This window comes from Loxodonta africana, chromosome 16 (genome assembly GCF_030014295.1).
Source record: "Loxodonta africana isolate mLoxAfr1 chromosome 16, mLoxAfr1.hap2, whole genome shotgun sequence".
In the NCBI taxonomy this organism is placed as follows: Eukaryota; Metazoa; Chordata; class Mammalia; order Proboscidea; family Elephantidae; genus Loxodonta; species Loxodonta africana.
This window is the reverse complement of record NC_087357.1, coordinates 10,989,826-11,017,815: the sequence shown is the minus strand read 5'-3', so window position 1 is coordinate 11,017,815 and position 27,990 is coordinate 10,989,826. Positions and strand designations below refer to the sequence as shown.

The 27,990-nt window shown below is 52.9% G+C and overlaps 2 protein-coding genes across 6 annotated transcripts in view; both read right to left on the bottom strand.

Annotated features, from left to right (window-relative positions):
• The window catches only part of FAM53B (family with sequence similarity 53 member B), a 77,517-nt gene extending 70,787 nt beyond the window's left edge, over positions 1 to 6,730 (bottom strand). Inside the window, exon 1 of the mRNA XM_010599225.3 lies at positions 6,620 to 6,730. Within this exon, the coding sequence (XP_010597527.1) occupies positions 6,620 to 6,697 (78 nt within the window). The 5' untranslated portion in view covers positions 6,698 to 6,730. The remainder of the gene's footprint in view (positions 1 to 6,619) is intronic.
• Positions 6,731 to 6,766: 36 nt separating this feature from the next.
• Positions 6,767 to 27,990, bottom strand: part of EEF1AKMT2 (EEF1A lysine methyltransferase 2) — an 80,722-nt gene continuing 59,498 nt past the window's right edge. For 4 of the 5 annotated variants that reach the window (XM_064269202.1, XM_064269205.1, XM_064269206.1 and 1 more), the window contains one exon: positions 7,479 to 7,576. The gene's annotated coding sequence lies outside the window, so the exon portion shown is untranslated. Of the gene's footprint in view, positions 6,881 to 7,478; positions 7,577 to 27,990 lie in introns of those variants that run through there. The other variant, XM_064269203.1, reaches the window with a different exon arrangement.

Below are 27,990 nucleotides of genomic sequence, written 5' to 3'. Positions count from 1 at the left end.
TCCATCGGGGAGGCCTGACCAGGCTGTCTGTGAGCTCCACCCCCAGATCCCCTGCTGCCTGGCCCTACCCATGAGCATGGCTCCCATGGCCCCTGCTGCCTGGCTGGCCTGCCCTGCCCGTGAGTACCACTCCCAGGGTCCACACTGCTTTCATCCACTCTCCTCTAGCTCTATTAGCTCTCCTATCTTCCAGTGACTCACATCCAGAGATGGGCTCTGCTGGTTACAACCACGCCAGCCTGACTGAGGTATGTGGGACTTCGAGATGGCCCAGGGCTCCCAGGCTGTGAGACAGAGCTGGTGGTGGCCCAGCCAAAACATCATATACCCAAAAGTTTCCTAGCGCTGGGGGCAAACCCACATGGCCAAGGCCACATGGTGATGATTCCCACTCGGTTCCAGGTTAGCCAGAGCCTTCTCATTCCCAACAAATAACAACATTCCAGCTGGCTTGTGCCATTTCTGCATCTGAACCTCTGTTCCCACTTTGGGAAGGATTAGCGAATCACTATGTGGCCAACCCCCAGGCCCCGGGAAATGCCCAGCCTCTAAGGTTCCACAAGATACTCAGACCACGTACATGAGCGAGCTCCCAGCCGAGCTGGTGTTTGCAAACAGCAGACAACCAGCACATTTCCCCGTTGTGCTTCTGCTGAGAAGCCTTCTGGCCCAAGCCTGCTGCAGGGCAAGCGTCACTTCCGTGCGACGCCTTAGATCACCAGAGTTTCTGGAAGCAGATCCTTCATAACCCAGTGCCGCTGAGTCGATTCCGACTCATAGCGACCCTACAGGACAGAGTAGAACTGCCCCATACAAGTGCCTGGCAGATTCGAATTGCCAACCCTTTGATTAGCAGCGATAGCACTTAACCACTACGCCACCAGGGTTTCCATAGGAAAGGCAAAACCTGGAAATCAAATGGAGTCTGGGCCCATCTGTCTGACTAGAGAAAGAAACCCTGACTTAAAAACACCATTACGGCTCAGAAGGGATAAGCCCCTGTAGAATATACCACGCTCATTGAGGGCCGTGGCTCCCACTTGGACCCCGGCCCCATCGAGGGCCACGGCCATGCTTCTCCCTGATGTTCCTACTCAGACCTTGGACTCATCATGGGCCATGACAGCACTTCTCCCTCATGCTCTTGTGCAGACCCTGGACTCACTGTGGGCCATGACAGCACTTCTCCCTGACGCTCCTATGCAGACCATGGACTCATCGTGGGCCATGACAGCACTTTGCCCTGACGCTCCTATGCAGACCCTGGACTCATTGTGGGCCATGACAGCACTTCTCCCTGACGCTCCCATGCATACCATGGACTCATCGTGGGCCATGACAGTACTTCACCCTGACGCTCCTACTCAGACCCTGGACTCATCATGGGCCATGACTGAGCTTCTCCCTGACACTCCCATGCAGATGATGGACTCAGCTGGCAGCATGGCCCTTCCCTTCTGCTGGCCCAGGGTCCGAGGGAGCCACAGAGCCTTGGGGAGGCTCCCACTGCTGCTCTGGAGGGAATGGCGGGTGCCCCAGCCTCCAGAACGAAGCTCTCAAGAAAGGCCCAGGCCAGGCCAAAGCAGGAGAAAAGCTGAAAAGGGAGCAGTACAGCTCAGGTGGAGGCTCCGAAAGGTGCTGGTAGAGACAGGCCTGGCTCTGCAGTCGCAGGGCCAGCCAGGCCTGGAGGCCCCAGGTGTATCTCCCTGCCCAGGCGAAAGGCTTGTAGTTGGCCTTGGGTCTCCGTACTCTGAAAGCTTATAGGCCAGCCTCATGGCTGGCCAGGGGTCCTGGCCAGGACTGTTGAGCCCCAAGTGCCAATTCATGAAGGTCCTGAGGACCCTTGATATCCAAGCAGCAGAATGTCAGGCCTGTCATGGCCACCAACTCTTAAGACAAAGTAACAAGCTTGCCACCCTCATCCCTCAGGGGCAGAAGGGAGCAACTGCCCTACCCACCTGAGAAACCAAACCAAACCCATTGCCACTGAGTCAATTCTGATTCATAGCAACCCTACAGGACAGAGTTGAGCTGCCCCATAGGGTTTCCAAGGCTGTAATCTTTACAGAAGCAGACTGCTGGGTTTGAACCATAGGCCTTTCGGTTAGCAGCTGAGCACTTAACCACTGCACCACCAGAGCCCCAACCACCTGAGAAGCTCCCCCAAAATGCCTGTCGGTCACTGTGGGAAAAGGCCTAGAGGCCAGAGCTCCGCACTACCCTTGGCCAGGAGTGGTCCAGCTCCCAGCCCCTTTTGTGTTTAGCCGTTAGGAGTGCTGGAGTCTGGCCTGGGGACTCAGGCAGGGCTTGGCAGAGAAAACAGGTCCCTCTAGAAATGAGAGGACAGCCCCCGGGCCTGCTTGTGGACAGGTGGAGAGGCGCTGGGGACGGGGTGGGGGGAGTGCTCCTGGGTCACCTGTCTAGGCGACCTTCTAGGCGACCTTCCAGCAGCAGCAGCTAATGTTAGAACACCATCAGGAAGTACCCACTGGGCAGAGCAGAGAGGCGGGTAGAGCAGGAAAGGGGAACTGGGCATGGCCGTCAGCTGGTTGTGCAAGGTCAGTTATGGGCACACAGCGTCTTCCCAGGCCCAGCAGCCCAGGCTAGGGAAGGAAACGCTGGGCGGGGTTGGTCCTTTCCCTCTTCTTTCCTTCATCTCTCTGGGGAGTCAGGACAGTCATGCTGTCACAGGCATTTAATTTTAACAAGCCAACCATTACATGACCCCACCAAGGGCGGGGAGGGAGGCCAGGGTAGCTCGCTCCTTGCCAGACCTACACCCCAAGTAACAGCTCTGCTTCCAAGGATCCCGGGGACTTTTGCTGACAGGTTTAGACTTTCCCTCATTGAGGGTCCAGGGCCGCTGGGCCTCTGGGCCTGGCCTGTCACCCCAAGTAGCTGTGGTGACTCATTCCCAACCTCCCACAACGCTGTCTTCTTTTTTAATCTTAGCCCCCACTTCTGTTATCTTCTGAGTCTGATTAGAAAACAAAGAGAAATTCCTTTCGGTCTTTCCTGTTGTTATCTTGATGGCATTTATGTGAGGATGATGTTACCAGTTTAGGAAGCCAACACAAAACCCCATCAACTTCCTCTCAGCCTCTGCCGGCTGGCCTCACAGAACAAACCCAACCGTCAGGTTATCTCACATCCTCTCTCAGAGATGTCACCACGGGACAGAGATGATCTGGGGTCTTTTTTTGGATTATTTACAGCATGTGTCTCACTGAGGCTTGGCGGAGCCAGGTGGCCAGGGCTGGGTCCTGGGGCGGAGGGTGCATGGCAGAGCGGGCAGGGCCTGACTGGCAGTCTGTGCTGGCCCCATGTCACCAGCTGTGAGATCCACGCACCCCTGGGTGCTCCGAGCAGCCACTTCCTGTCTGCATGACGGGTAGACGTGGCACGGCCCTGCCCCTCAGTGAGGTGGCGAGAGGCTCACGTGACAGGCTGGGTAACACCACACTGCCCACACTGTGCTTCCACCTCCCTGACCCAGCAGCAGACCTAGGCCAGGCCAGAAAGCGGCCGACACTCGGTCAACATGCAGTGACCCAAAAGGGAACCGCACCCTGCTTTTTCCCCTCCATAGAACAACTATCTCCATCTGGTAGTCAAGGGGAGGGAAGAGGAACAGAGAGATGGGCCTACAGCCCTGGGCCAGGTGGTTCTGGGCCTGGAGTGGCCCATCAGGAGAAGCAGCAGGAAAAGGATACTTCTTGCGGGGAGAGAGAGTTTGGGAGGAAAGCAAAGATCACCATCTGTGAGGCACCAAGAGTACAAGCAAGGGATACGGTCCAGCAAGCTTGCTCTTTCTCCCCTTTCTTTTCTACAGGCTGGGTCTCTGTGCCCGGCGACAACCATCCAGGTCACGCTCCTCTGGCAAGGCCTCAGGCCTCTCTCCCAAGGGCAGCTTGGCTGACCACAGGCCCCCATACCGGAGTCGGGTCCCTGGCTGAGCTTTAGCCAGCCCTGCCCTGAGAATAGAAGTAGCATGGCGGCGGCCGCTGAGGCCAACAGCACAGTTGGAACTGGGGAGGGGTCCTTGATCAAGACCTCTGATGGCTCCTTACCCCTGCTGTCATTCCATTCTGGTCAGAACTACTCCCACCAGGGGAAAAAGCCACCAGCAACAAAAAACACAGCAACTCCTATCTGTACCCACTCAGCTATGCACTTGACCACCAGCCAGAGAGAGACGGAAACAACGGCGAATAGGAAAGCAGACGAGCCAAGAAGAAGCCGGGCTACGGTAATTCACGCATACACTCACTCTACAAATACTCCCAGAGCACCAACCACAAGCTGGGCCCTGTTTTTAGGCTCTGAGTATTCAGCAATGGGCAAAAGAAAGCTTTCCTGGCTTCATGAAGCTCACATTCTAGTGGGGAGTCATTCAAGAAACAAGACAAACAGGTAAAATTTTTAAAGTGCTAAGGGCCTAAGAGGGAAAATTTTAGAGAAAGGGGATAGAACGTATGTGTTGGAGGGAGAGTGGAATTAAATTTTAGGCCAAGAGGCCAGACGAGTGAGAAGGGAGAGAGTTCCAGGCTGGGTAGGAAGGGCAAAGGCCCTGGGGCAGGCTCATGCCTGGCATGTTTGAGCAAGGAAGCCAGTGTGGCTGGAACAGAGGGGAGGGGAGGACAGAGAGGTGGTGGGGGCAGATCCCGTGGGGCCTTGCACATCCTACAAAGGACTCTGGCATTTGCTCTGCATGAGACGGGAAGCCAGAGGGAGGGTCTGAGCAGACGGGGGACAGGGTTTCCTCAGGCCACTGGGCAGAGAAGAGGCTAAAGCAGGGGGCCCAACTACTACAAGAATCCAGGGGAGAGAGGGCACAGGTTGGACCACGTGGTGGCAGAAGGGATGGTAAGAAACAATTGAATTCTGAGGAATCCTGATCTATAAGACAGTATATCCAATGCAAGTTGAAAAAAAGCAATGATGGTCAGAAGATGGAATGGCCTGCTGCTTGCTACAGGGATCAGGGGTGCTGTCAACCAAACATGTCCTGGGTGCCTGCTCGCTACAGGGATCAGGGGTGCTATCAACCAAATGCGTCCTGGGTGCCTGCTCTCGGCTGTGCACCAGTCGAGCTGGGAGACAGGGATGAGTTAGCTGGGTCCCTGCCCTTGGGGCTGGTGTGGACAGGCACCTGGGCCACCATGCAGGCCCCAAAGGCCAAGGCTCATGAGCAGAGTGGCACTGCCTCCAGGTTTGTCTGGTGAAGGTGGGAGAGACTAAGGCAGGGAGGGCCATGGCGATGCACGCTTGTCCAGGGGAAGAGGCCTGGTCATAGGCGCCAGAAGTGGAGCTGGCATGAGGGGGTAGGGCAGAGTGAGGAGGCAGCTACTGACCAGCTCCAGGCTCCACTGTGTCTGTGAAACGAGGGGGAGGGTGGACCTGACTACTTCTATGCCGCTTCCTACTCACCCTCCAAGGCCAAGTCCAGCACTCCTGCTCTGCAAGGTTGTCCCTGAGGTGCTAAGGCCAAGCCAGCCCTCCCTCCTCTCTGTAGCCCTGTACCTCCCCTGGACTTCAGGCATGCGCTATGGTAATGGAAGCTGGGAATGTTACTGCACCTACATCCGTCCAGACTGCCTGCCCCCTAGACTGGGGGTGTCTCAAGGGCAAGAAGGGCTGGCCCCACTCTGAACATCTTGTTCCCTGAGTCCGTACTGCTCAGTGCCCAGCACACTGGGGAGCTCTGGAAAGGTCTGTGGGGTGAAGGCAGGTCTCAGGGGCTTCCTCAGGCCTGTCTGCTCTTAGTCTGGCGTTTGCATTGGCATGAGCCAGGAACAGAAGCCCACCGAGGGGACTTGGTGTGGGTTCTCGTGAGGTGGCTATGAAGAGCACTGGACAGGGTGTAGGTGCTGGGCGATGTGACCCCTGGCGGCCAGCCCCATGCTGACCACAGAAGCCACAGCAGGTTCTGGGGACTTACCCACAAGCAAGAGTCTTCCAAAGGATAGTTTATGCCTGAGCTCGGGTTCTTCCTGCGCCTTCCAGGAGCAGGGCCTTGTTCCCTCTGAGGAATTCAGCTTGGAAGGGGCTAGGGCTGTGATGGGACTCAGCTGTTCACAGTTGTTTTGTTCATGGTCTGGGAAAGCTGAGTTCATGGCCTCCCTGACCCCACCCACCTCTCCAAGCACCATGGGCAGCCTCGGCAGGGGGCGGGTTGTCCCTGGGCTGGCCACCTCACCGGCCCCGCCTTCTCCCCATCAGCTCCCACTCCTGACATTCCTGGGGTGCAGCTAGCTCTCCACCTCCCTGTGGAGGTGGGGCCTTATCTCGGCCCCCCACGTGGGCACCACCCCCTTCTGGAAAGAGCCCCCTTTCCAGGCGGAGACACGCAGGAATGCCGGCCTTGGGCTGGCAGAGGCGGCAGAGCTGGGCTGGGTATTGTTTACAGGGTGGCGGGCTCTCCCCCTCACTCACAGTGACCTCTACTCTGGGCCTGCTGCCTCTTTCTGAAGTATTTATCATCTGCCTTGTGGCCCGCCTGGGACGTCTCCCGAGCTCTACCCTTGGGCACCGTGACCTCGATGTGCCCAGCAGATGCCCCACTTGTACATCAGGCTTCACAAAGGTCCCCAAAGAAATGAAGCTCTCTGGTCCTTACCAGCTCAGGGCTGAAGGTCCTGCACGTTACAGAGTCAGCTCCCTGGTTGTCGAGACTTTTACTCAGGATCATCACCATGGTAAGGACCTCAAGGGCTGGGCTCCAGCCCAGGGTGGGCACGAGCCATGATCAGATGGACAGGTGTGGGCAGGGGCTATGTTCTGGGCACCTTCCAGGCACCTGGCATCAGCAGAAACAGCTCCCCATCAGCCCTGCACCCTCAGGTGGGGCCCTTCCAGAAAATGGCCAGGCGTCAACTCCCTGGAAAGACAAAAGAAAGGCAGAGGACTTGAGGACGAGGAAACGCCAGGGCCTCAGAGAGCTGCCCACTCCCCTTGGTGCTGGACTGCTCCCCGCTAAGGAGACGCCATCTGGGAGGGCCAGGAAGGCCCAGGACCACTTCTCGGAGTGCCCATCTCCCACAGGGCATCCCTAAAGCCAAAGCCCTAGAGGGCAGAGCATGAAACTGGGCACAGCCGCTTGGTACCTTGTACCTCTCAGGTCTATCTCGGGGTCTGGGTTCTAACAACCTGCAATCACTGACATGTGCCTGAGTCGTGTGACATCCTGCCACTGAGCTGGCTTTGCTGGCAGCTGCAGCAAACACCAGGGCACACTGCTGTAGGCTGAGGGTGGAACGCATGTCCTCCCCACCTTCAAAATGGAAGGGACGACCCTCGAGCAGCCAAATGGCACCCAGGACCCACAGCAGTATGCTGGCACCCCTTCTTTACCCAGCAATGAAAAGAAGCTGCAGGGAGAGTTAACCAGGGAAAACCCAGGTGCCGTCCACTGGACGCCGACGCGCGAGTGTCAGAGCAGAACTGTGCTGCGGGGAGTTTTCAGTGGCTGAACCACCAGAAGCAGGTCACCAGGCCTTTTTTCCAAAGCACTTCTGGGTGGACTCGAACCTCCAACTTTTCTGTTAGCATTAACCGTTTGTACTACCCAGGGCCTCTAGGGGGAGAATCAAGAGGGACCATTTAGAGGCACACATTTTCCACCCTTGTAACCACAACATTTCAACAACGGGTCTGCAGTCCTGGAGAGTCTTTGTAGCTTTGTCCCCTCCTCAGAAATGAACCAAATCAAGCCCAGCCCCTTTTTGGGGCCTACCCACCCCACTCTCTCTGAGTTCCCAGAGGGGAGAAGGCCCCTCAGCCTCTCACTCTGCACAGCCCATCAGCACCTCCTGCCCGGTTCCAGTCATTCCCCCGAGCAAACACAGAGAGAGCGCAGAAGCCTTCAGTTCGGGTGTGAAGCTCGCTCCTCACACATGACCTGCGGGCCTAGTTCCCATCCTGGCCCACTGTGGTTAGAACTTCAGGGAAAGTCACATGGATCAAGGAGCCTGCAGGTCACCCTCAAGGAGAAATAATGATGATGCTGATGAGTGAACAGCGAGGTAGCGCCTGTCTGCCCTTCAACAGAAGCTGCTCCGTGCAGGAAAATGCTGCAGAATCTGCTGCTCTGTGTAAAAATTAATTGCACTCTAGTATTTACTTGCTGTCCAGATTGTAAATCATATTTTCCTGTTTACTTCGATTAGACTTTGCAGTGGGTGTTATTGAAATTGCTCAATTACGGGCCAGCTGGCAAGCGCAGGAAAATTACCTTCTACTGTTCTTCGAAAACAAGGTTCATCCAAAGTGCAAAAGCAGGGAAGGGAAGGGGGAAATCAATACATTTCCAAAGGACTGACTGTTGAGGCTGGAAGGCTGGTGGAGGCGAAGGTCCCGAGGCCACACCAGGGACCCGAGGCCCAGCGCCAGTCCCACTATGTCTAGAAGTGACACGTGGGACCAAGTGGGACCTGCTCAAGGGCAAAGTCCCGGGTCACTCCTCAGAGTTCTGGCCAGAGATGCTCGCCGGGGCAGCCCCAGGAGGAGTGCACCAGGAGAGGTACTCTGGACTCAGCCCTTCAAAAGGGTGCTTTGTGCCACCTCGGTGGCTGAGGGAAGCCTCATGGTGACTATCTTCTGTGTGCAGGCCTCAATTCCATTAAGAGATCAGACAGCCACCAGCATGGGGGCTGGGGGTAACCCACCTTCCCCCTTGCTTCTTCTCTAAGGAGGCAGTAACGTTTGGTGGTGACAAGCTCAGGTCTTCGAGTAAAATACACCTGAGTTTGAGTTAGTTGGGTGACCTTTGCCAAGTTAGCTCCTCTCTGAGCCTCAGTTTCCCCCTCTGTAAAATAGGGACAACAGTACCTACCTCCTACTGATAACAGAGCAGGTTGGGCCCTTTGCTCAGAGTCCAGTTCCTCTGAGTAAGTGCTCAGCAGATAGCAGCTGCTGTTCTCCACTCCACGGGGGAGTCTGTGGGCCCAGGTACTTTTACGGGCAGTGGATGCATAAACATCTGTCCACTCAGTACTTTTTTAAACAGAAACAAGCTAAATTTCATCACTAGGGGGCTGGCTATATTAGGCCCATCCCTCTGATGGCCTTGTGCATAGTCAGGAAGAATAATGCTGCACAAGTCTGTCCACTGCCATGGAAACATGTGATCCCCTCCAGGCATACTGCTGGGCACAGAGCGCAACGCTGGCCTGAAGCAGTGGGGCCGGGGGAGCCTCAGGACTCTGGCTAGCTCCAACCCCAGTGGCCCCTATAAGTGGCAGGGCACACAGGGGCAGCCCAAGGGGTGAATACTGGAAGCTGCTGGGCCGCTGGGAGCAAGCAAACATGCCAGGTATCAAAAGAGAAAGAAGGTACTGGTGGTTCTTGCTTGATCGCAGGGATCACGGGAGAGAGGATGCACTCAGAATCTACACTGAAGCCAGAGACAGAGGGCTGGACTCAGGCAGGCAGAGTGTGGCCGGGGCTTACAGAGGGCCCCTGATACCCGGGCCAAAGACAGGCAGCACCACCCGCAAGAGCCCAGGACTGGGGACCACCTAGATGACCACCCCACAAGCAAGAAGTAAAGAAATTACTCTGCAGCTATATAAAGGAACGCCATGTTGCCTGCAAAAAGAACGTGAATGTGGCAATTCAAATTGCATGGATGATACAGTGTATTTGAGAGATAAAGTGAAAAAAGCAAGATCCAAAAGAGGACATGCAGTATGATCCCTCCAGAACAAGAAAATGGTTCAAGACACTTTCCAATGTGCAGTCTTACATGCTGTTTGGGTATTTCACCCTATGCCTATGATACTTTTTGACTTAAAAACAAAAACAAGAACAAAAAACGCTTTCACCAGGAAGGGAAGAGATCCCAGCCAGAGGGACCAGCATCCGCAAAGGCAGGGGAGTTCCTTCCATCACAGTCTGTGGGAAACAGGTGACCCCAGTGGCTGGCGCACAGGTACATGGACAGGGTGGCAGAAGGACAAGGAGCTGGAAAGACAGGTGCAAACCAGGCCAAGGGCTTGGAATGCTGGGCCACAGGTTAACTTTGCCATGCAGCCACAGGGGCTACCCAAGGTGGCTGCTCTGGCCTGTATGGAAAAGTTTTTTATAAACCCCTTGCAACACCCAGCACAGTGCCTCGCATACAGTAAGAGCTCAATGGATGTTTTTAGAATCTACCTAAAGCATAGCAGGAACTAAAATGAGTCGGCACATTCTCTGACCTTGTGAGACAAATCCAGCTCAAGTTCCAGGATCCACTGTGATCAGGAAATCCCGCGGAATTCTGTGGCCTGTGGCCTGGGCCTGGCCAAGCTCACTGGGAGTGTCGACACCTGTCTGGAGTCCAGTCTGAGCATGGGGCAGGGTCTTCTTGGTGAGGAGCCAGGGGCTTGCCTTTGAAGGGACAGAAACTGGTACACATGCTCTGCCCAAGATGACCCCTGACAAAGCCCTCCAGCTGGCTGCCTCTGGGGACCGGGTCGTGCTGCAGCCTGTTGGAGCATTTATCAATCCATATTAAGAACTGCTTCCACCTGTGTCTGCCTTGACCATTGTGCTCTTTTAAGACCTATCTACATGGGATCAAACTCACAACAGCAACTCAAAAGATGAGACAGGAACCTTAGGGGGCAGTAAGCTTATGTTAATGGGGGAGGAACAACTCAGAAAAAGATGGTGAGGATGGTTGCACAACTCGAAGAATGTCATCAATGTCACTGAATTGTATACATAGAAATTATTGAACTGGTGTATGTTCTTCTGTGTATATTCCCAACAAACAAAAATAAAATAAATTAAAAAAAAAGAATAGCTTCTATCTATTGAGCAACTACCACGTGCCAGGAACTTTACACAGATTAGCTATGAAGCAGGTTCTATTAAGCCCAACTTACAGTCAGACGAAGCAACTCACCCAGAGTCCAAGGGGAGAACTTGGACTTGAACCCAGGTGGACCAGCTCCCAGGCCTGTGCTTCCCACCTGGGCCCCCACTTGCCTCTCCATCCCAAATGCATCCTTCAAAAGCCCACCTGAGCAACTACTATATGACCCAGGAATTGTACTCCTGGGCACTTATCCCAGAGAAATGGAGAGTTATGTTCACACAAAAACCTGTACACGGATTTCACTGCAGCTTTATTTGTAATGATCAAAACCTGGAAACAACCCAAATGCCCTTCAACAGGTGGATGGTTAAACAAACTGATCCAACCACACCATGGAAAACACTCAGCAGTAAAAAGGAACCGTTGATACATGCAGTGACCTGGATGAATCTCCAGAGAAGTATGCTGAGTGCAAAAAGGCAATCTCCAAAAGTTACATATTGTATGATCCCATTCATATTAATAATATTCTTGAAATGGCAAAATTATAGAAATGGAGAACAGATTAGGGGTTTGGGACGGGGTGGGGGTGGGAGGGAAGTAGGTGTCGCCACAAAAAGGCAACAGGGGGCTCCTGATGGTGATAGAATGTTCTGTATCTTAACTGTATCAATGCCAATTTCCTGTACTATAGTTTTACAAGATGTTACCATTGGGGGAAACTGGGTAAAGGGTACAGAGGTGTCTCTGTAGTATTTCTTACAGCCGCATGTAAATCTACAGTTAGCTCAAAATAAAAAGTTTAATTTAAAAAAAAGCCCACTAGATCTATGCATCTGTCAGAACTCATAGGACTAAATGACAAGAGTGGATTGTACTGCATGTAAATTTTTTAAAAAGCCCACTTGAATGCCATTAACTGTGTTGGGGCAATGACGTGCAAGGGCCGGGATGGTGGGGACTTGATCTGCCCCAGAAAAGGGCTAGATCAGGGTACCCCCAACCTGGTCACTGGAACACAAAGCTTTGGCCCCAGGCACTTCCACTCAGTGACTCATTTTCTCCAGGATGCCTACTGAAAGAGCAGAGGGCAAAGTCAGACTTGCCACCAACCTGTGACCCCACTGCCCTGACCACCTGCACATGCCTGGTGCAGACATGGTGGCAGAAGGCAACTGCCCATCCACCCAAGTCCTCAACCCCTTGGAGCTGCCTCTGCTCAAGACCAGCTCTGAGGCCTCCCAAAGCAAGGCCTACAGGGCTGGAGGGTGCAGCTAGGGGGTCAGCGGTCAGTGAAAGGCCCAGGACTCAGCACCAGGTCACCCTGCCCCAGAGCCCAGCTCCACTCTCATGTCCTCCTCCCACCCCACCGCCTCCCTGAGGATCAGCCACAACTGGGTTTGTCCCTCTGGAGCGTCTCAGTCCCAGTGAGGCGGGCAGCGCTGTGAGGAATGTTTCCATTTTCCAGATGAGAAGACTGTGGCTCCAAAAAAAGAGATCCTACAGCCGGCAGGGACAACGCCGAGACTGGACTCCAGGCCGGCCTTCTCTGACACAACGGGGACAGGTGGCGGCTTTGCTCTCCTGTGCAAGTCATTCTAACACAAAAGCTGCCTGGACCAGGGAGGCTGCTTTTGCTCTGCAGCCTTCGACATGCCTTCGCTTGTTTGCACCCCTTGAACACAGCTGTCTGCTATCACTGTGGTCTCAGACTCTCAGCTTCCAGCAATGGGAACCCTGCCTGGCTCATCTGCTGCAGAAAAGGACTGCATGCTAAATGAAATTAATATACACAAAAGAGCCTCTGCAAACTCAGAAGTTCTATATAAATCTGAGCAAGATTACAGGAATTTGCCAGATGCTTCTGTAATGTGTTCTGAAGGGCTACCCCTTAAAAAGAAGCCACCCACTCTGGGAGTCATCAACAAGCACACTTTGCCTTCTTTTGGAATGTTCTTTCTTTCACCTGCATTTGCTACGTTCACGGTTGTTTTATAGCTGAGGACTACCTCACCGCCTTAAGCACAGGCCTCAGAGCAAAACTGAACCAGGACCTTGGCCCTTGAGGGTGATTTCCTGAGGGCTACAGCAAGCCCTTCCATTTCCCCTCCTACCAAGCAAAGGAAGTGGGAGGGAAACAGCCTTCCACAAGGTCTTCTTGAAGGCCTTCTGCACTTTGGACTCTCCTCACTTCAGTTGTGGGTGTGACAAAAGCTATCTGCAGCAGGCTCTAGAAGCCAATCAATGAACGTTTGGGGAAGTGTATCCCTGCCAGATGCTGAGACAAACCAAAAAGCTTGAGTGGGGTAGGAGGGGAGCTGGGTCCCGCGGCCACAGAGCCAAGGTTCACATCCGCCGAGACGAGAGGGTTGCAGCTGCCTGGGGAGGACTTCAGCTGGCTGTTTTGGTAACTAAGTCATCTGAGTTTAAAGGATCAATGTTAAAACTGCCTAGGAACTGTATCAAGAGCTCATACTTTCCAGACCAAGCTGATATTGGAAGGAGAGTCTGCAGTGTCAACAACAGGACGGGTGCCAAGAATTGGCGGTTCCCATACTGCAGCGGGACACTGAAATGCCTCCTTCAGCCCAGCTGTCCATCTGCAAGTCCCAGTGAAGGATAACCGATAAAAGACGGATATTCCTCCCCACCTTCAACAAACAGGAAACAGAGACAAATGCCCTGATGGTGCAACAGTTAAGTTCTCGGCTGCTAACCAAAGGCTGCCAGTTTGAACTCACCCAGCAGTCCCGCAGGAGAAAGACCTGGTGATCTGCTCCTGTAAAGATTACAGTCTAGAAAACCCTGTGGGGCGGTTCTACTCTGTCACATGGGGTCACTATGAGACTAAATTGACTCGACGGCATCTAACAATGACATCAATCAACACTTTAACACTGAGGATAGGCTCAATCCTAAATTAGTGACTTAAAGAAGATCCACGATAGAGGCAGTACCCAGAAAAAAAAATTTTTTTTAACCGTTTTCCTAGTTCTTGGTCTATCTTTGCAAAAATAAAGTGTGACACAGGGTCCACCTCTCCACGGAGCATAAATGAAGCAAGAATAACCACAGCAACATGCATGGCATTCTCAGAGCACACCTACAAGCGGGTACTCTTGTTAGCCCATTTTACAGAGGAGAAACTGAGGCCCAGGCCCAAGGTCACACAGTTGTGAAGGACAGAGCAGGGACCCAGCTCCCATCTGCTCAACTCCAAAGCCTTTGTCTTAACCTATGCACGTGCTTACTCATGCTTACCTGTTAATCCGCCCCAGGCTCCAGGGTCTGTGAGTCCTGTCATAATTATCCTGTAAGGTTCAGTGGCACCAATACCGAAGCACAGACACTAGGTCTGCAGCAGACTCTGTGCTCAGAGCCCAGGCTGAGCATCCCCCTGCTGGAACTCGATGCTGGCACACAGCACTAAGGTTCCCACTGCAGACTGGGGGAGAGGCTGGAAAGGGCACCTTGGGGAGGGTGATGGACCCTTAACCACAGGGCTGTGCAGCTGTGACTGGTGTACAGGTGAAGGGTCTCCCAGGAAAGCCGGGAGGGAGTCCCTCTGGCTTGTGCTGCCCCAGGCCTCCTCCAGCCACTGATCTACCCAGCCCACCTCGCCCTTCTCTCAAGATCCATCTCCCAGGTTTCAGTGGGGAGCCCTCCCCTCCACGTGGGCAGCCCTCCCCTCCACGTGGGCAGCCTAGGTACAGACGGACCTGCCTTAGCGACCTTCCTGGCCTCAGCACAGCACCTGGCCCACCTCCCTGAGTGGGGACCTCCTGAGTGTCTGTCTGCTAAATTGATAACCAAGCTGAGAAAGAGCACTGGACTTCAAGTCCAGGAGCTACAATTCCAGGCCCAGCTCAGACCCAGAGAAGCAAAGGGACCCGGAACCCTGGACGGGTTACCTAATTTGGCTAAACTCAGATTCTTCCTTTGTGGTTTGAAAGAGGTAATCCTGGTTTACCCCTCAGGTATGAGCAGGTAAAGGAGATAAGCTCTGTAAGGGGGCACCGCACAAACGTGCCTGGAAGAGATGACGTCCTCAGGCGAGCAAGGCTCCTAGCAGACAGCAGGCCCTTATGAAAGGCCCATGAGCTGACTACAACCACCTTGTCTTCACTGCTCCAACATCTGCTCTAGGCCAGGGGGAGTGCTTTTGAGTCCTCTGGGCCCCTGACTTGTGAGATGGGGTGCTGACACTCGGGGAGGGCAGCAATCCTTTCCTGCTGCAAGATTAAGGCACCTGCTGACCTTGCACAGAGAGAATGCACCCACTCTACCATGAGGAGGACGTGCCCCGGAGGGGTTTTCCTCAGTAACTGGGATGAACACTCACTCCTGGCCTGGCCATTCGGGGAATCAAAGGCCACCAAAGGCCCACACTGGGGGAGGGCTAGCAGTAGAAAGGGTTTCTCCAGGGGAAGTTATATGGCTAGAAAGGGACCTGTCTTAATTATTCAGTGCTGCCATAACAGAAATACCACAAGTGGGTGGTCTTAACCAACAGATTTATTTTTCTCACAGTTTAGGAGGGGAGAAGACTGAATTCAGGGCATTGGCTCTAGAGGAAGGCTTTCTCTTTCTATGGGCTCTGGGGGAAGGTCCTTGTCTCTTTTCAGCTTCTGTTTCCTGGTTCCCTGGAGATCTCCATGTGGCTTGGCATCTATCGTCCCCCATCTCTGCTTCCTTGCTTCTCTACGTTTATCTGCTCTTTCATATCTGAAAAGAGATTGACTTAAGACACACCCTACATTAACACGGCCTCATTAAAACAACAAACCCATTCCCAAATGGTATTACAACCACAGGTATGGGGGTGAGGATTTACAACACATATTTTAGGGGACACAGTTCAATCCGTAACAGGGTCTAGGCGGTGCCCTTGGCTGAACAATGTGGCCTGGGCTCCCTCAGGAGCCTCGCTTACTGGAGAAAAGCTCAGCAATCGAACCAGCTGCGCAGCCCAGTCAGGGCTCTGCTCTCCGGGGCTTCTCACAGTCACTCTCACAGTTTGGGAGGGATTTTTTTTTTTTTTTTTTTCTTTTTAAACAAATAACATTTTAAGAGGAAGGGGAGGAATGACATGATTCAGGGACATGAAAGTGTGGGGATCCAAAGCCAAAACAAATCTGAACATGGGAACAAGACGGCCCATGTTGTTTCTTGAAACTGAAGCCAACTGCATGCATAACCTGTCAAGAGCTCATTTGTCAACGAGAAATAACTGAAAGATGAGCTTCCTATAGGCACTCCCGTAATTGTCGCTACTGTTCATGTCATTTTAACCCACCAAACACTACAAAAGATGAGTTTGCTATGGACTAGAATTGCTGAAAGGAATCCTGGTGGCACAGCAGTTGGGCACTCCACTGCAAATTGAATGGTCAGTGGTTCTAACCCACCAGCTGTTCTGTGGAAAAAAGACATGGCAGCCTGCTTCTGTAAAGATTACGGCCTTGGAAACCCTATGGGGCAGTTCTACAGGGTCACCATGAGTAAGAATCGACTTGAAGGCACTCAAAAACAACAGAATTGCTCAACAAATTCAAAAGGAAGGAGATGAGGGAGGGGGGACGAGAGGTGAAGGAGACGTAAAAGAAGGGAGGAGAAGTAACACTTACGGAGTGACTACAGCACTAACACTGCTTTCTCCTGCAAACCAGGGTGAGGGCAAGACTGGGCAGAGAACCAGAGGGCGCTGAGACACAGTGAGTGGCCCCAGAGGATAATCTACTGTAACGTTAAGCCACTTAGCCTAAGATGACCATGACCCGTTCTTCACTCAGACTTACATACAGTACACCAAATTTAATCACACCACGATTAAAAACCAAAGAGATGCGGGGTGAAAAAAGAAATCGGAAACAAGGCAAAACCAGTAACAAAAACTGTGAAGCCCAAACAAGAAGCAGTGTGGCTTATGTCAACGGAGCAAGATTTGGGACACGTGGGGTCAGGCTTGGTTCTGCCACTGGGCAGCTCCATCCAATTTGCCAAGTCACTTCCCTTCTCCCGGCCTGTTCCTTCTTCTGTCAAATGGGAGGCTGGGCCAGACAAGCTGTTTCTGACCTGTCAGAGTCTAAGCACAGCCACAAACCAGCTGTGCAGCTTTAGCCAGATCATTCGGCTTCTCTGAGCCTCAGTTTCCTCACCTGTCACATGCAGGCAGATGGGCACTTCAAATGAGCATAAGCACCGAACAAATAACAGATTTGAAGGTGGTTTGTGAACTGAGAGAAGGGACAGTCAGAGCTGATGATGCCTGTCCTGGTCAGCTGCTCAGATGGGCTGTGTGCTGGCAGCCTTCCTGGCCCCGCTCAGCCCTGGCCTGCAGCACTCAAGGCACTGGGTGACAGCAAAGGCCGATCCTCACTTGGTGCCGTCGACAGCCTCATCTAAGGCCTTCAACGCAGCCAAGTCAGGAGCAGGAGGCCACGAGGCTCTTCTGATTTGCCTGCCATGGCTCAAGGGGCACGTAAGGCCTGGAAGGTAGGGTGGGGAGGAAAGGTGGTAATTCTCTTTCTGTACTTCTAAATGAGGATTGCAGAAGGAGCCCAGCTTCTTACAAGTGCATATTCCGAGCTCCGTCCTTAAGCACACAGTGCCATCTTGGCATCTTTCAGCGACACTGACAGGTGCTGTCAAGTCGATTCTGGCTCATGGCAACCCCACGTGTGTCAAAGCAGAACTGCCCTCTATGAGGTTTTCAATGATTTTTTGGAAGTGCATAACCAGGGCTTTCTTTCAAGGCACCTCTGGGAAGACTTGAACCTCCAACCTTCTGGTTAGCACCCAAGCATATTAACCCAGGGACACTAGAACTTTCTATATTAGAGGAGCTTCTCGGAGGGTCAGAAAGATAGCCAGACACCAGTTTTTACACCTTTACCTCCCACTTCCTCCCCCAAAAATATCCTCTTACTTTCCAAAATGTTTATGGACCTTTAGGGCCCAGAGCAGCTACATTCTTTGCTTCCTGCAAGACAGTCCGCCCCCAGCACAGGCTGCCTGCCCTGCCCTGCTGCTGCCTGCGCTCCATTCCGTCCCGATGCTCTGACAGGCAGGGAAAGCACTCCCAGTCAGGCCGCGGCCAGATCCCTGGGCTGCTCTCATGGAAACTCACAGGCCTCGGGTGCATGTAATCTTCCAGCAGTTGGCACTTGGGACACAGGTGGGAGCGCAGTGATCTTCTTTATCTCAGGGGGCTGGTGGCCCCAACACATTGCTCCCAAACAGTATCAGAGATATCACACCGGGACTCTGGAGGTGACACAGGAGGGAACCAACGTGCACTATGTGGACTATTCCGGACACGAGAGCCACCAGGTTTGCCATCTGCCACCTGCACGCTCAGAGGTCACATCCTGACCTCGGCTCACACGCTTCAGGACTTCACACCCCCGGATCCCATCAAGTCATATCTGCCAACCTAGTTTACAGGTTGGCATAGAAATGAGTCAGACAGGTTAACCAACTACTACACTTTAGGCCTTCTGCCTTTCCTCTCTGCCCCCGCTCATGCTGTAAGCTTTATTTACCGCACTTCCAAGAATGTCACCATCTGCCAAAACAAAACTCTTCAGAGGCCCAGAGCTTTCTGATGGGCGAGCCTGTTGCACCGACAAGGGCCCTGGACTCTGTGGCTCCCTCAGATCAAACCCCCAAAGACATCTACCTGCTACCTGTCAAGGGAGGGCGCTGAAGGGCAGGGGGCGCCGTGAAGACCCCTCTGTGCCACCAGCTGCAACCCCATGGCGGGAGGCACTATATGAGCAACCACCGCCATCTGTCTGCAGCAGAATTCAAACAGCACCAGCCTGTTGCCTCCTTAGACAAGAAGGAGGGCATGGTAAGAAGGGCTTTGCTGAGGTCTTCAGTCAAAGCAAAGTCGATATATGCAATGTATTCTGCTCAGCCTGACTTAGAACTGGCCATGGAATTACTGGAAAGAGCGTAGGGGAGGGACAGCTGCTTACCGGACCCTGAGCTCTTCTTTTTCTTTTTTGGGCATATGTGGGGGTGGAGAAGGGAGGGGTGCCTCATTTGCAAACAGGTCTCCACTTCCTTCTAACACTGGATATTACACCCGCCCCTCCTTACCCAGAGCAAAGACCTCAGGGTTAAAGAGGAACTGACACTGCCAACCAGATGCCCCTGGTGTAAAAGCAAGGCACGCTGGGAAGCCTGGCTGAACCCTTCCAGACTCTTAGGCAGAGATACCGTTACAGCTGTCAGCAAGACCCAAAGAGGAGTTAACCCAACTTCCAAAGGGGAGCAGATACCATTACAACTGTCAGTGAGACCCTGGAAGGGGTTAAGCCAACTTTCAAGGGGGAATGGATCATTTTACTCATCAAAAATGGCCTCTGCCTTGGAAAGAACAAAGATTCATTCTACTGTTTGTCCACAACAGACCCCAAAGCACTTGATAAGCTGCCAAACTCGCCAGCTGCTGCCGTTGTCGGGTTATTGTCACTGTCCCACCAGTGGGGCCATTTGAAACAGGTTTGGGCCAGACTCCCCTTGCTCCTAGGGGAGTTCACTTCACTAGTCAGCCGGCAAAACTGCAACCAGGCCTCAAGCTCCCCCATCACCTCCCACCCAAGTCACCATCGGAGTGGCACCTCCCAGCAGAAAGGGGGCTTCCCTGGCCACAGGCGTCATCTGGGAGGAGTGAAGAAACACATAGGACGTGTGATCTCAACTACCTGACGTCGTAGAAAAGGCAAAATTAGAGAGACACTGGAAGGATTAAGAGTTGCCAAGGGTTCACAGGAGAAAGAAGGGACGGATAAGTAGAGCATGGCATTTCTTAGGGCAGTGAAACTATTCCGTGTGATACTGTAGCAGCAGACACATGACATCATGCGTTTGTCAAAACCCAAGGAAGAGTACGACACAGTGAACCTCAATGTGAACTATGGACATTAGTTAGTAACAATGTATCTGTTGGTTCATCAATGCAACAAATGTACCACAGGAATGCAAGATGTTAATAACGAGGGAAACAGTGTGCAGGCGGAAGTCCTATGGAAACTTCCAGTGCTTTCTGCACAATCTGTCTGTAAACCTAAACTGCTTTAAAAAATAAACCTATTTTTAAAAAATACGTACAGGAGGAGCAATGCTGGCCACCTCAGTTAAGGGTAAGATTAACCGACGTGGGTGTAGCTTAACGTTCTTATGGTTAAAAATAACAATAATGAAGTTAGAAATAAAAAAAAGCCATCCTACTGAATAAGAGGACAGGATGAGAACAGATGAACTGTAATACGTACCTGCTGTAACAGGTCTCAGGTGCTCTTGCTGAGCAGTTCACAGCAGCCCTAACACACCTAATGTGGCTGGAAGCTATATATTCACTCACTCAATAAACCCCTCCTGGGTGATCACTAGTGTCCTGCAGGGACTGCACTGGGGGCTGAACACACAAACATAGGAAAGCCACAGTCCCTCCTCCCAAGGAAGTGAAAATTAATGACCGATACTCAACCTAATAAAAAGTAAAACAAGATGCGTGGAGAAGCAGGGTACATTTAAAAGAAAAGCAACGGGTACCCTCTAAAGTCCAGAACTGTACATCATAGCCTGCACAGAGGGATAGCTGTCCAGGGGCCTCTCCGTCCCCGGCCCCAGCAGGTCTCTGCCTAGGCAGACTCTGCTCCCTTTAATTATTAATACACTGACAAAACACTGACTAGGTCGTGATGTGCAGAAGTGCAAAGCCTGGAAGAGTGCCTGGAAGGGGTGCCCTTCCCAGTGGCCAGGCAGACTGGGCAGGAAGCTGGCACACACATACAGATTGCACACACGCACACGCGTACACACACACTACTCCTAGTCCCTGAACACCCAGGCTGTTTCAGGCCTCCGGCCCTCTGCTTGTGCTGTTCTCTCTGGCTGGAAGCTGCTCCCTGCATCCTCCCAGACCCCCCGCACCCTCTAGCTGCCTTGGCCTCCCGACAGGTTATCCTCATCTTTTAGACTCAGCTCGGGTGTCACCTCCTCCAGGAACGCCTGGACCAGGCTGGGTGAGGTGCTCAGTCTCTGTGCAGGACATGGAGGGTGAATCACGGGGCATGAAGTAAACAGAGGTGTGTCTGTCTGCCTCAGGGACTGTGAGCTTCCAGAGCGCAAGAACCCAACCTGAGTCCCCTAGGTTCCCAACACCTGGCATGGAGGAGAGCTGCTCAGGAAATGTTTGCTGAACCAAAAAATGCCTTTGCCACGTGAAGTCCTCTCAACTTTCCTGCTGCCAAAAGCTACTAAAGGCTCTTGCTTAAAGGGGGGTTTCCCACAGCTATCAAAATGATGTTGTTCAACTAATTTGAAGGATCTCACCTCCCAGTTCAGGAGGGGCTGGGCTCCTAGGTGGCCTGGGGTCCACAGCCACAGAGCAACCAGAATCTGTGGCTGGCCCAAAGTCCCTGAATCTGATAGGGCTCACGCCTCCTGGAGGCCTGCAAGCACGCATAAGAGCCGCGGTGGGCAGCAGGCGGGAGCCCCTTCTCACACCCATCATAGGAAAACCTGGGTCCAGGGTCCGCCCCTCACACTGCTGTTTCCTATGTTCTGCTTCTGGGAGGGGTAGGCCGGAGACCGAGCCTTGCTCCTGCTGGGGATGCAGAGCAGCACTTCCCAGACGGCCTGGGTCAGGCAGAGGCTGGGCACCCAGCTGCACCTCCCACCTCCCGTGAACAAGGGAGCAATGAGCCCTGCAGTGAGGGACGAGGACCAAGGGGCAGAATCGCCAGAGAGAGGTCACACATTATTTGCCGCTGTGCTCCTTAGAACACATGGACTTCAGATTTTTACAGAAACAAAGTCCTTTCCAGGTAACTCGCTGACCAGGCAAACCCTCTGCAGGCCCTGTGTGGGCTTCTCTGTCGTCACTGCTGTTTGGCTTGTTATCAGGGTGTCACCGCCCATCCCCAGTCCAGTGCTCACTGGGCTGGCCATGCTAGGGATGCAGGGAGGAAGACAATGTGCAGAATCAAGGTGACACAAGCCCCCGGGGTTCACACAAGTCTACCACAAGGAAAAGCTAAGTGCCAGGATGCAATACATGCCACCCAGGGGGGAGGTCAAGGTCTGGGGAGGTTTCCTAGAGAAGATGGCACGAGAGTGGGGCCTTGACGGATGGGTACGAGTTCAACACCCAGAGACAGGGCACAGGCACGTCAAGAGAAATCCCACTGAGTGACGTGCCCGGCACCCCAGGAAGCTGGGGGAAGCTGGGAGTGCAGAACCCCATCCCAGGTTCTGGTAGAAAGCATCCCATGCCGCACAAACAGGCGTGGCAACACACATCTGGCTCGTGCTGGACCCCTCACAAGGCCAGGAGGGTGGGGGCTCTTCCATGCTGCACAGCCTCAGCTTCACTCGCCCGTGGCTCCCTGCCCAGCTCACAAGGGTCCCCTACCAAAACTGTCCTGCCTTCTGCTTTTGCTGGCCAGGGCACCAGGCACATGAGCTGAGCTACAAGGACACAGGCTGGTGGTGTACTTGGCTGAGCTGACACAGGGGACCCCGACAGGGTGTCCCAAACTGACCCCTTCACAAAATGGCAGAGTAAGGGGGCGAAGCTGCCAAATAGCTATTTCTACCTCCCAGTACACCAACAGCCCTGGCCTCACCCACACAGCTAACGCAGAATGCCAACAGACACTGCACGATTGTTTTCTCCCCGGGGAAAGGAGAGCGGCGATGGACAGCCCCCCATGAGAATGGCACCATCGTCTCGGCCCCGAGTGACAAGGATGTGATCAATGCATGTGCCGAGCACGTGCTCCCCACATGTCTGCATAGATATAAAAGCACAAGTGCCAATGTGCCACAGCTGCCGGGGAAGAAGTGTGAGGCCACGCAGGGGCCCAGGCAATGAGGAAGGAGCCAGGAAACAAAATCACATAATGCCTCATTCAAACCCCTGACTGCCCGATTGTGCCCTGGTTTTTGAGGAGCTGGAGTGGAAGGGAGGGACAGTCCCTTACCAAACAAAGTTGTAAGGAAAACTGTGGCAATTGGGAGAGAAGGTGACAGCCATCACCTCCTAGCTGCTCCATCTTGAGCTAAAGTGGTGATGTCAGATTTACTTGGGATGACTGGAAATGAAAAACGAGGTGGAATCCATCTTTGCAGGCAGCCAACCATCACTGGCAACTTGGTTCTGACCACTCACTGGCTCTGTGTGGACTCATGCTCACTACCTCCCGGCTTGGGTCTCAGTTTCCCCAGCTGTAACAAGAAGCCCAGGCTGGGCTCATCTGTCTTTGGGTAAGAGAAAGTGGGAATTCTGGGCACCCCAGTTCCTACCACTGCATGAGGATACTGACTTTGGGGTGCCAGAGACAAGCGGTGCCCCAGCCTAGGGACTGGCACCAGGAATGGCTGTTGTGGTGCCTTGAGAGGCATTCTGACAACACAAGCATTACTAGGGAGCTCCCAGCTGTCTGGAGGATGACTGCAGTCAAGGCAGGGTTTGCCCAGGGTCCGCATGCCAGTTCTGCTGGCATCCACTCAACCAGGGTCTGTCTTTGATGAGAATGGTCAAATAAACCTATGTGGGAAAACCAAAGCTCAAATCTCAGAATCAACAATGCTGCTGCCTTGGCATCTGGGTCCGGATAAAAAGGTAAGAGCAAGAACTACCCAAAGGCAAGAAACAATGTTTCCCCAACTATTCCAACCAGAATCTGAAGATAAACAGCTTCCATAAAAACACTTGATTGGAAAACTATCTCGGGGCATCTAGGGTCAAGTTTCCCAGAAAACAGGATGCAAAGTTTTGCATGTGTGTACGCTGCACAGCTAGGAAAGAAAAAAGGAAGAGCAGGCTCACAAACGGGGCAGACATGCACGTCATAGCCAAGGGCCCAAGCTGACTTACACCCTTGCTGGGCTAAACATCACGGCCTCCGACACCTGCTTCAACAGTGTGGTTTTGGCACAGTTTCTCAGAGTGGGACTCCCGGACCAGCAGTATCAGCATCAGCTGGTGCTTGCCAGGAGCACCTGGGAACTTGATAGCAATGCAAGTTTTCTTTCCCCACCCTCCAAAACCCCGTAGAGTTGATTCTGACTCATAACAGCCCTATAGGACAGAGTAGAACTGCCCCACAGGGTTTCCAAGGCTGTCATCTTTATGGAAGCAGAGTGTTCCCTATTTTCCCCATGGAGTGGCTGGTGGGTTCAAACCCCCCTACCTTGTAGTTATCGGCCAAGCACTTAACCACTGCACCACCAGGGCTCCTTCTCCCCACCCCTGGCTTAAGGGGCCCTGAGTGAGGTGGGCTCCTGAGATCTGGAAAGTGCATTTGTGGCACTTGCTCCCAGAGCTCACTGTTAGCGGTGACAGTGGGAGCAGTGAGGTGACAGTGAACGCCTGCTAAGGTGAATGGGAGCACTTCCCCCTGTGCATGGCTTATCAGTTGGAACAACCAGCAGAAGCAGGGAGGGACAACCTTGAACATGGTAAACAGCGGCTCTGGCATTTTCATGAGTAAATGCCATTGACCATGGTCACCCTGTGCCAAAAAATCTGGATAGCCAGGAAACCTGAGTCTGTCTTCTCAACATCTTATCCAGTCCAGGGATCTCAACCAAAAGGCCATCAGGGGCCAAGCAGGTAATGTGAATGAGAGCAGCGGTCGGGGGGGCAGGGGGCGGGGAGGGGGGAGGCCGTCTGTTGTGACTTGCAAGGACCTGGCCTGTCTAAAGTGGACAGCTGCTACCACCACTAACCGGGGCATGGTTGTGCTGGAAAGAGTGGCCCATATAATATCACTAAATCTTCTAATTCGTCAAGAGAAGCTCAAACTCCAGGCTTCTGTGTAAAATCCCCTGATTTTAAATATTGCCAAGGCACTCACAAAGTCTTAATGTATCATATAGGCAAACGGATCTGTCCGGGCACCACCTATGGCCCAGACTACCAGTGTGCACCCGTGGTCTAAACGTTCAGACCGTTCGGACCCCTGACAACTCCCGATAGCTACGTTTTCATCCTGGTGAAGAGCCACATGGGCTCACCTGGCCTTGGCCGTGCCTGTTCCTCTCTTGCAGTCCCTGCCACGCCCTTTCAGTTACCAGGAGGCCTCAAAACAAACGCCACCGCCCATCTGTCAGTGTGTCACACTATGGTGGCCTGCGTGCTGCTATGACGCTATAAGTTATGCCACCAGTATTTCAAATACTAGCAGGGTCACCTCTGGTGGACAGGTTTCAGCAGAGCTTCTAGACAAAGACAGACTTGAAAGAAAGGCTTAGCAATGCACTTCCAAAAACGAGCCAATGAAAACCTTATGAATCACAATAGAACACTGTCCGACTTGGTTGCTTTGGATTTGTCATCAGTAGGGATCAACCACTGGAGGAGGACATCATGGTGAAGCAGAGGGTCAGCGAAGGCAACGGAGACCCTTGGTGAGATGGACTGACACAGCAGCTGCAAGGATGGACTCAACCGTGCTGGCTATTGTGAAGATGACACAGGACTGAGCAACGTTTTGTTCTGTCGTACATGAGGCTATCATGAGTCACAGCCAACCTGATGGCAGCTAACAATTGTGTCTGGATGTCCATGCACCTCAAAGTAGCATCAAAGAAGCCCCAATCCCAACAGTGGAAGCCTGCCTTCCCAGTCAGGGACTTGGAGATGGCTGAACCGGTTCACTTGCTCTGCCTGGACCTACAGAGGTGGTGACATTCTTTCTAGGGGATGAGACACAACGTTATTTGGGGTAAAGGAGAGTTGGGTCTGTCCTGCCCTTGCCAGGAAAACTCCCTTCTGGCCTCTCCCACAACATTGGTGTGGGGGGGTGGGGGGAGGGAAATGAAAGCAGACCCAGCAGCCGGAATAGACCACCCTGGATCCCTGCCACCTTCTGAAAACTGGCTCTGCTGGGGTCACCGTGAAGAGAACAGCTGCTTCCTCAATGCCGACCACTGCACAAGACAGAAGGTTCTGTTTCGATGACTTTTATGCAAGATATAGAAGCAAGAAGGGGGTTTCCTGCCTTTTATTTCAAAACAGCCAGTGACAAACCAAGACTTCTTGTACCATAACAACACATTCACATTCGATGAGGCTGCTTTTCTTAAATGTCATCCCTCAGAGCAACCTACTTCTCTGCCCATAGGCTATGATTAAAAATGTGACCAGGAGTCCATCCAGAGAAGCAAGAGCCTTCTCTTTCAAACTGAAGCGTGGCACACAGCTGGGACGAGGCAGTGCCAAGGAGGAGACCAGCTCTGGGGTAGATGAGCCTGGGTTCAAAGACAAGCTCTGTCTCCTCGGCACCCGCACTCAGGGATGTGACCAACACAGTTCCTTCCCTGTGAAGTGGGGCTAATTACCCAACTCTCCAATCAGAAGACGTAACATATATAAAGTACTTGGCACATAGGAGGTGCTCAGTCAACGCCGGCTTTCTCAAAAAAAACTACCTTGTAAATTTCCATTGTAAGATTAGTAGTAACAGATTCCTCTTGGGTCACATGCAATTTGTCCCCCTTTCTGAGTGTTGGCACAGCAGTGGGTCATTCTGGGCACAGCCTATTCTGCCACGACCTCATCCTTCTACTGGCCAAAGGAGGAAGCCATGGAGGGCATTCTGGGAGCGGCTGGCAACAGGTAAGCTGAGCATTACAGGTGGCAGTGGGGTGGGAGGGGCATGCAATTATGTCTGGCCTTCTAGGGAAATTCTTTTCCCTTTTAAACCAGGAGGAAAAAAATTCTCCTGTAACACCCTCTCTTAACCCTAACTTCCTCCTCACCAAGCCAGTCTTTCATGCATTTATTCTATGGCTAAATTCACCAGGCTTATCTTGTTTTCTCCCTTTTTCCTTCTTGCCCAAGGTCCTCAAAGCTCCTTCTGGTATCTTATTCTTCCATTTTGTGAATGTTTTCATCCTGATTACAAAGGGAGTGAGCACTGCCCAAGCTATGAGGACTCGTGCTGACCGTACCCACATAACACGGACAGGCCCTACACCAAGCTCCTGACAACACCCTGCACTACATTAGAGACCCTAGAGCGTCCAGCCCCCACTGGCATGCCTGTTCACCAGGACCAACCAGCAGTAAGCAACCAAGCAACGTTGCTCCCCACTCTGAGTCCATCTGTCTGCGTGGGCGTGGCAGAGATGGTTCTGGCCAAGACCAATGATCTGAAAATCCACGTTCTCCAAATATCCCTCAGAAAGACCCTGCTCCTCGTTAGCTACCACAGAGCTTCCTGTTCCGAGTACACTGGGGCCCAGCAAGGGAAAAGCTACAGTTCAGCCCAGCTCCAAACCTGTTGGGGTCTGCAGCTGCCCACAGTGTAAGGAGAACGCCGAGTGACATTAGCTATTGGATGGATTTGGAGCTCATCTTCCTTCCTCAAGCCACATCACAGCCGCCATTTTGAATGAACAAAACACTCCTTGTCTGTTGCCCATGAAAAACACGGCCATTTCAACAGAACAAAAGTTTTCCCGTCCCAGCACTGCAGGAACAACAGTATAGCCCATCCCATCCAGATGGTCTAAACAGAGTATGGACACAACTCAGAAAATTCTGGATTTACATACAGCCCAGCATGCAAACACAAGGGGCAGGGGGGAGGCTGGGCCACTTCCTTAACCTCTCCTTATCTTGGAGTCCCTGGGTGGTGTAAATGGTTACCATACTCAGCTGCTAACCAGGTTGGAGTCCACTCAGAAGTACCTCGGAAAAAAGACATGGTGATCGTCTTCTGAAAAATCAGCACTGAAAACCCTATGGAGCACAGTTCTACTCTGACACACATGGGGTTGCCATCAGTTGCAGTCGACTAGGCAGCAACTGGTTATTGGCTGGCTCTTTACCTTACAGAGCCTTGAACACCAGCAGTCCTGGCTTCCCAGGGCACTTGTCAGACCTGGGTGGGAAGCCCGCAGCACACCCGCACAGTGCTGGCACACAGCAGGCATTCAAAGTCACTGTGGGTGATGGAAGACTGACTAACAACACCCCATGACACCCCCCCACCCTGTGAAGTAGGCACTCTATGCCCAGTCCACAGACAAGAACACTGCTACTCAGAGAAGCTAAGTGGCTAGTTCAAAGTCAAAAGTAATAAAGTGCCAGGGCTGGACTAGAACCCAGGGCTCCCTACTTCTCCAGGCCCTTCTCGTGCTCCCTTCTGGGCTTTTTC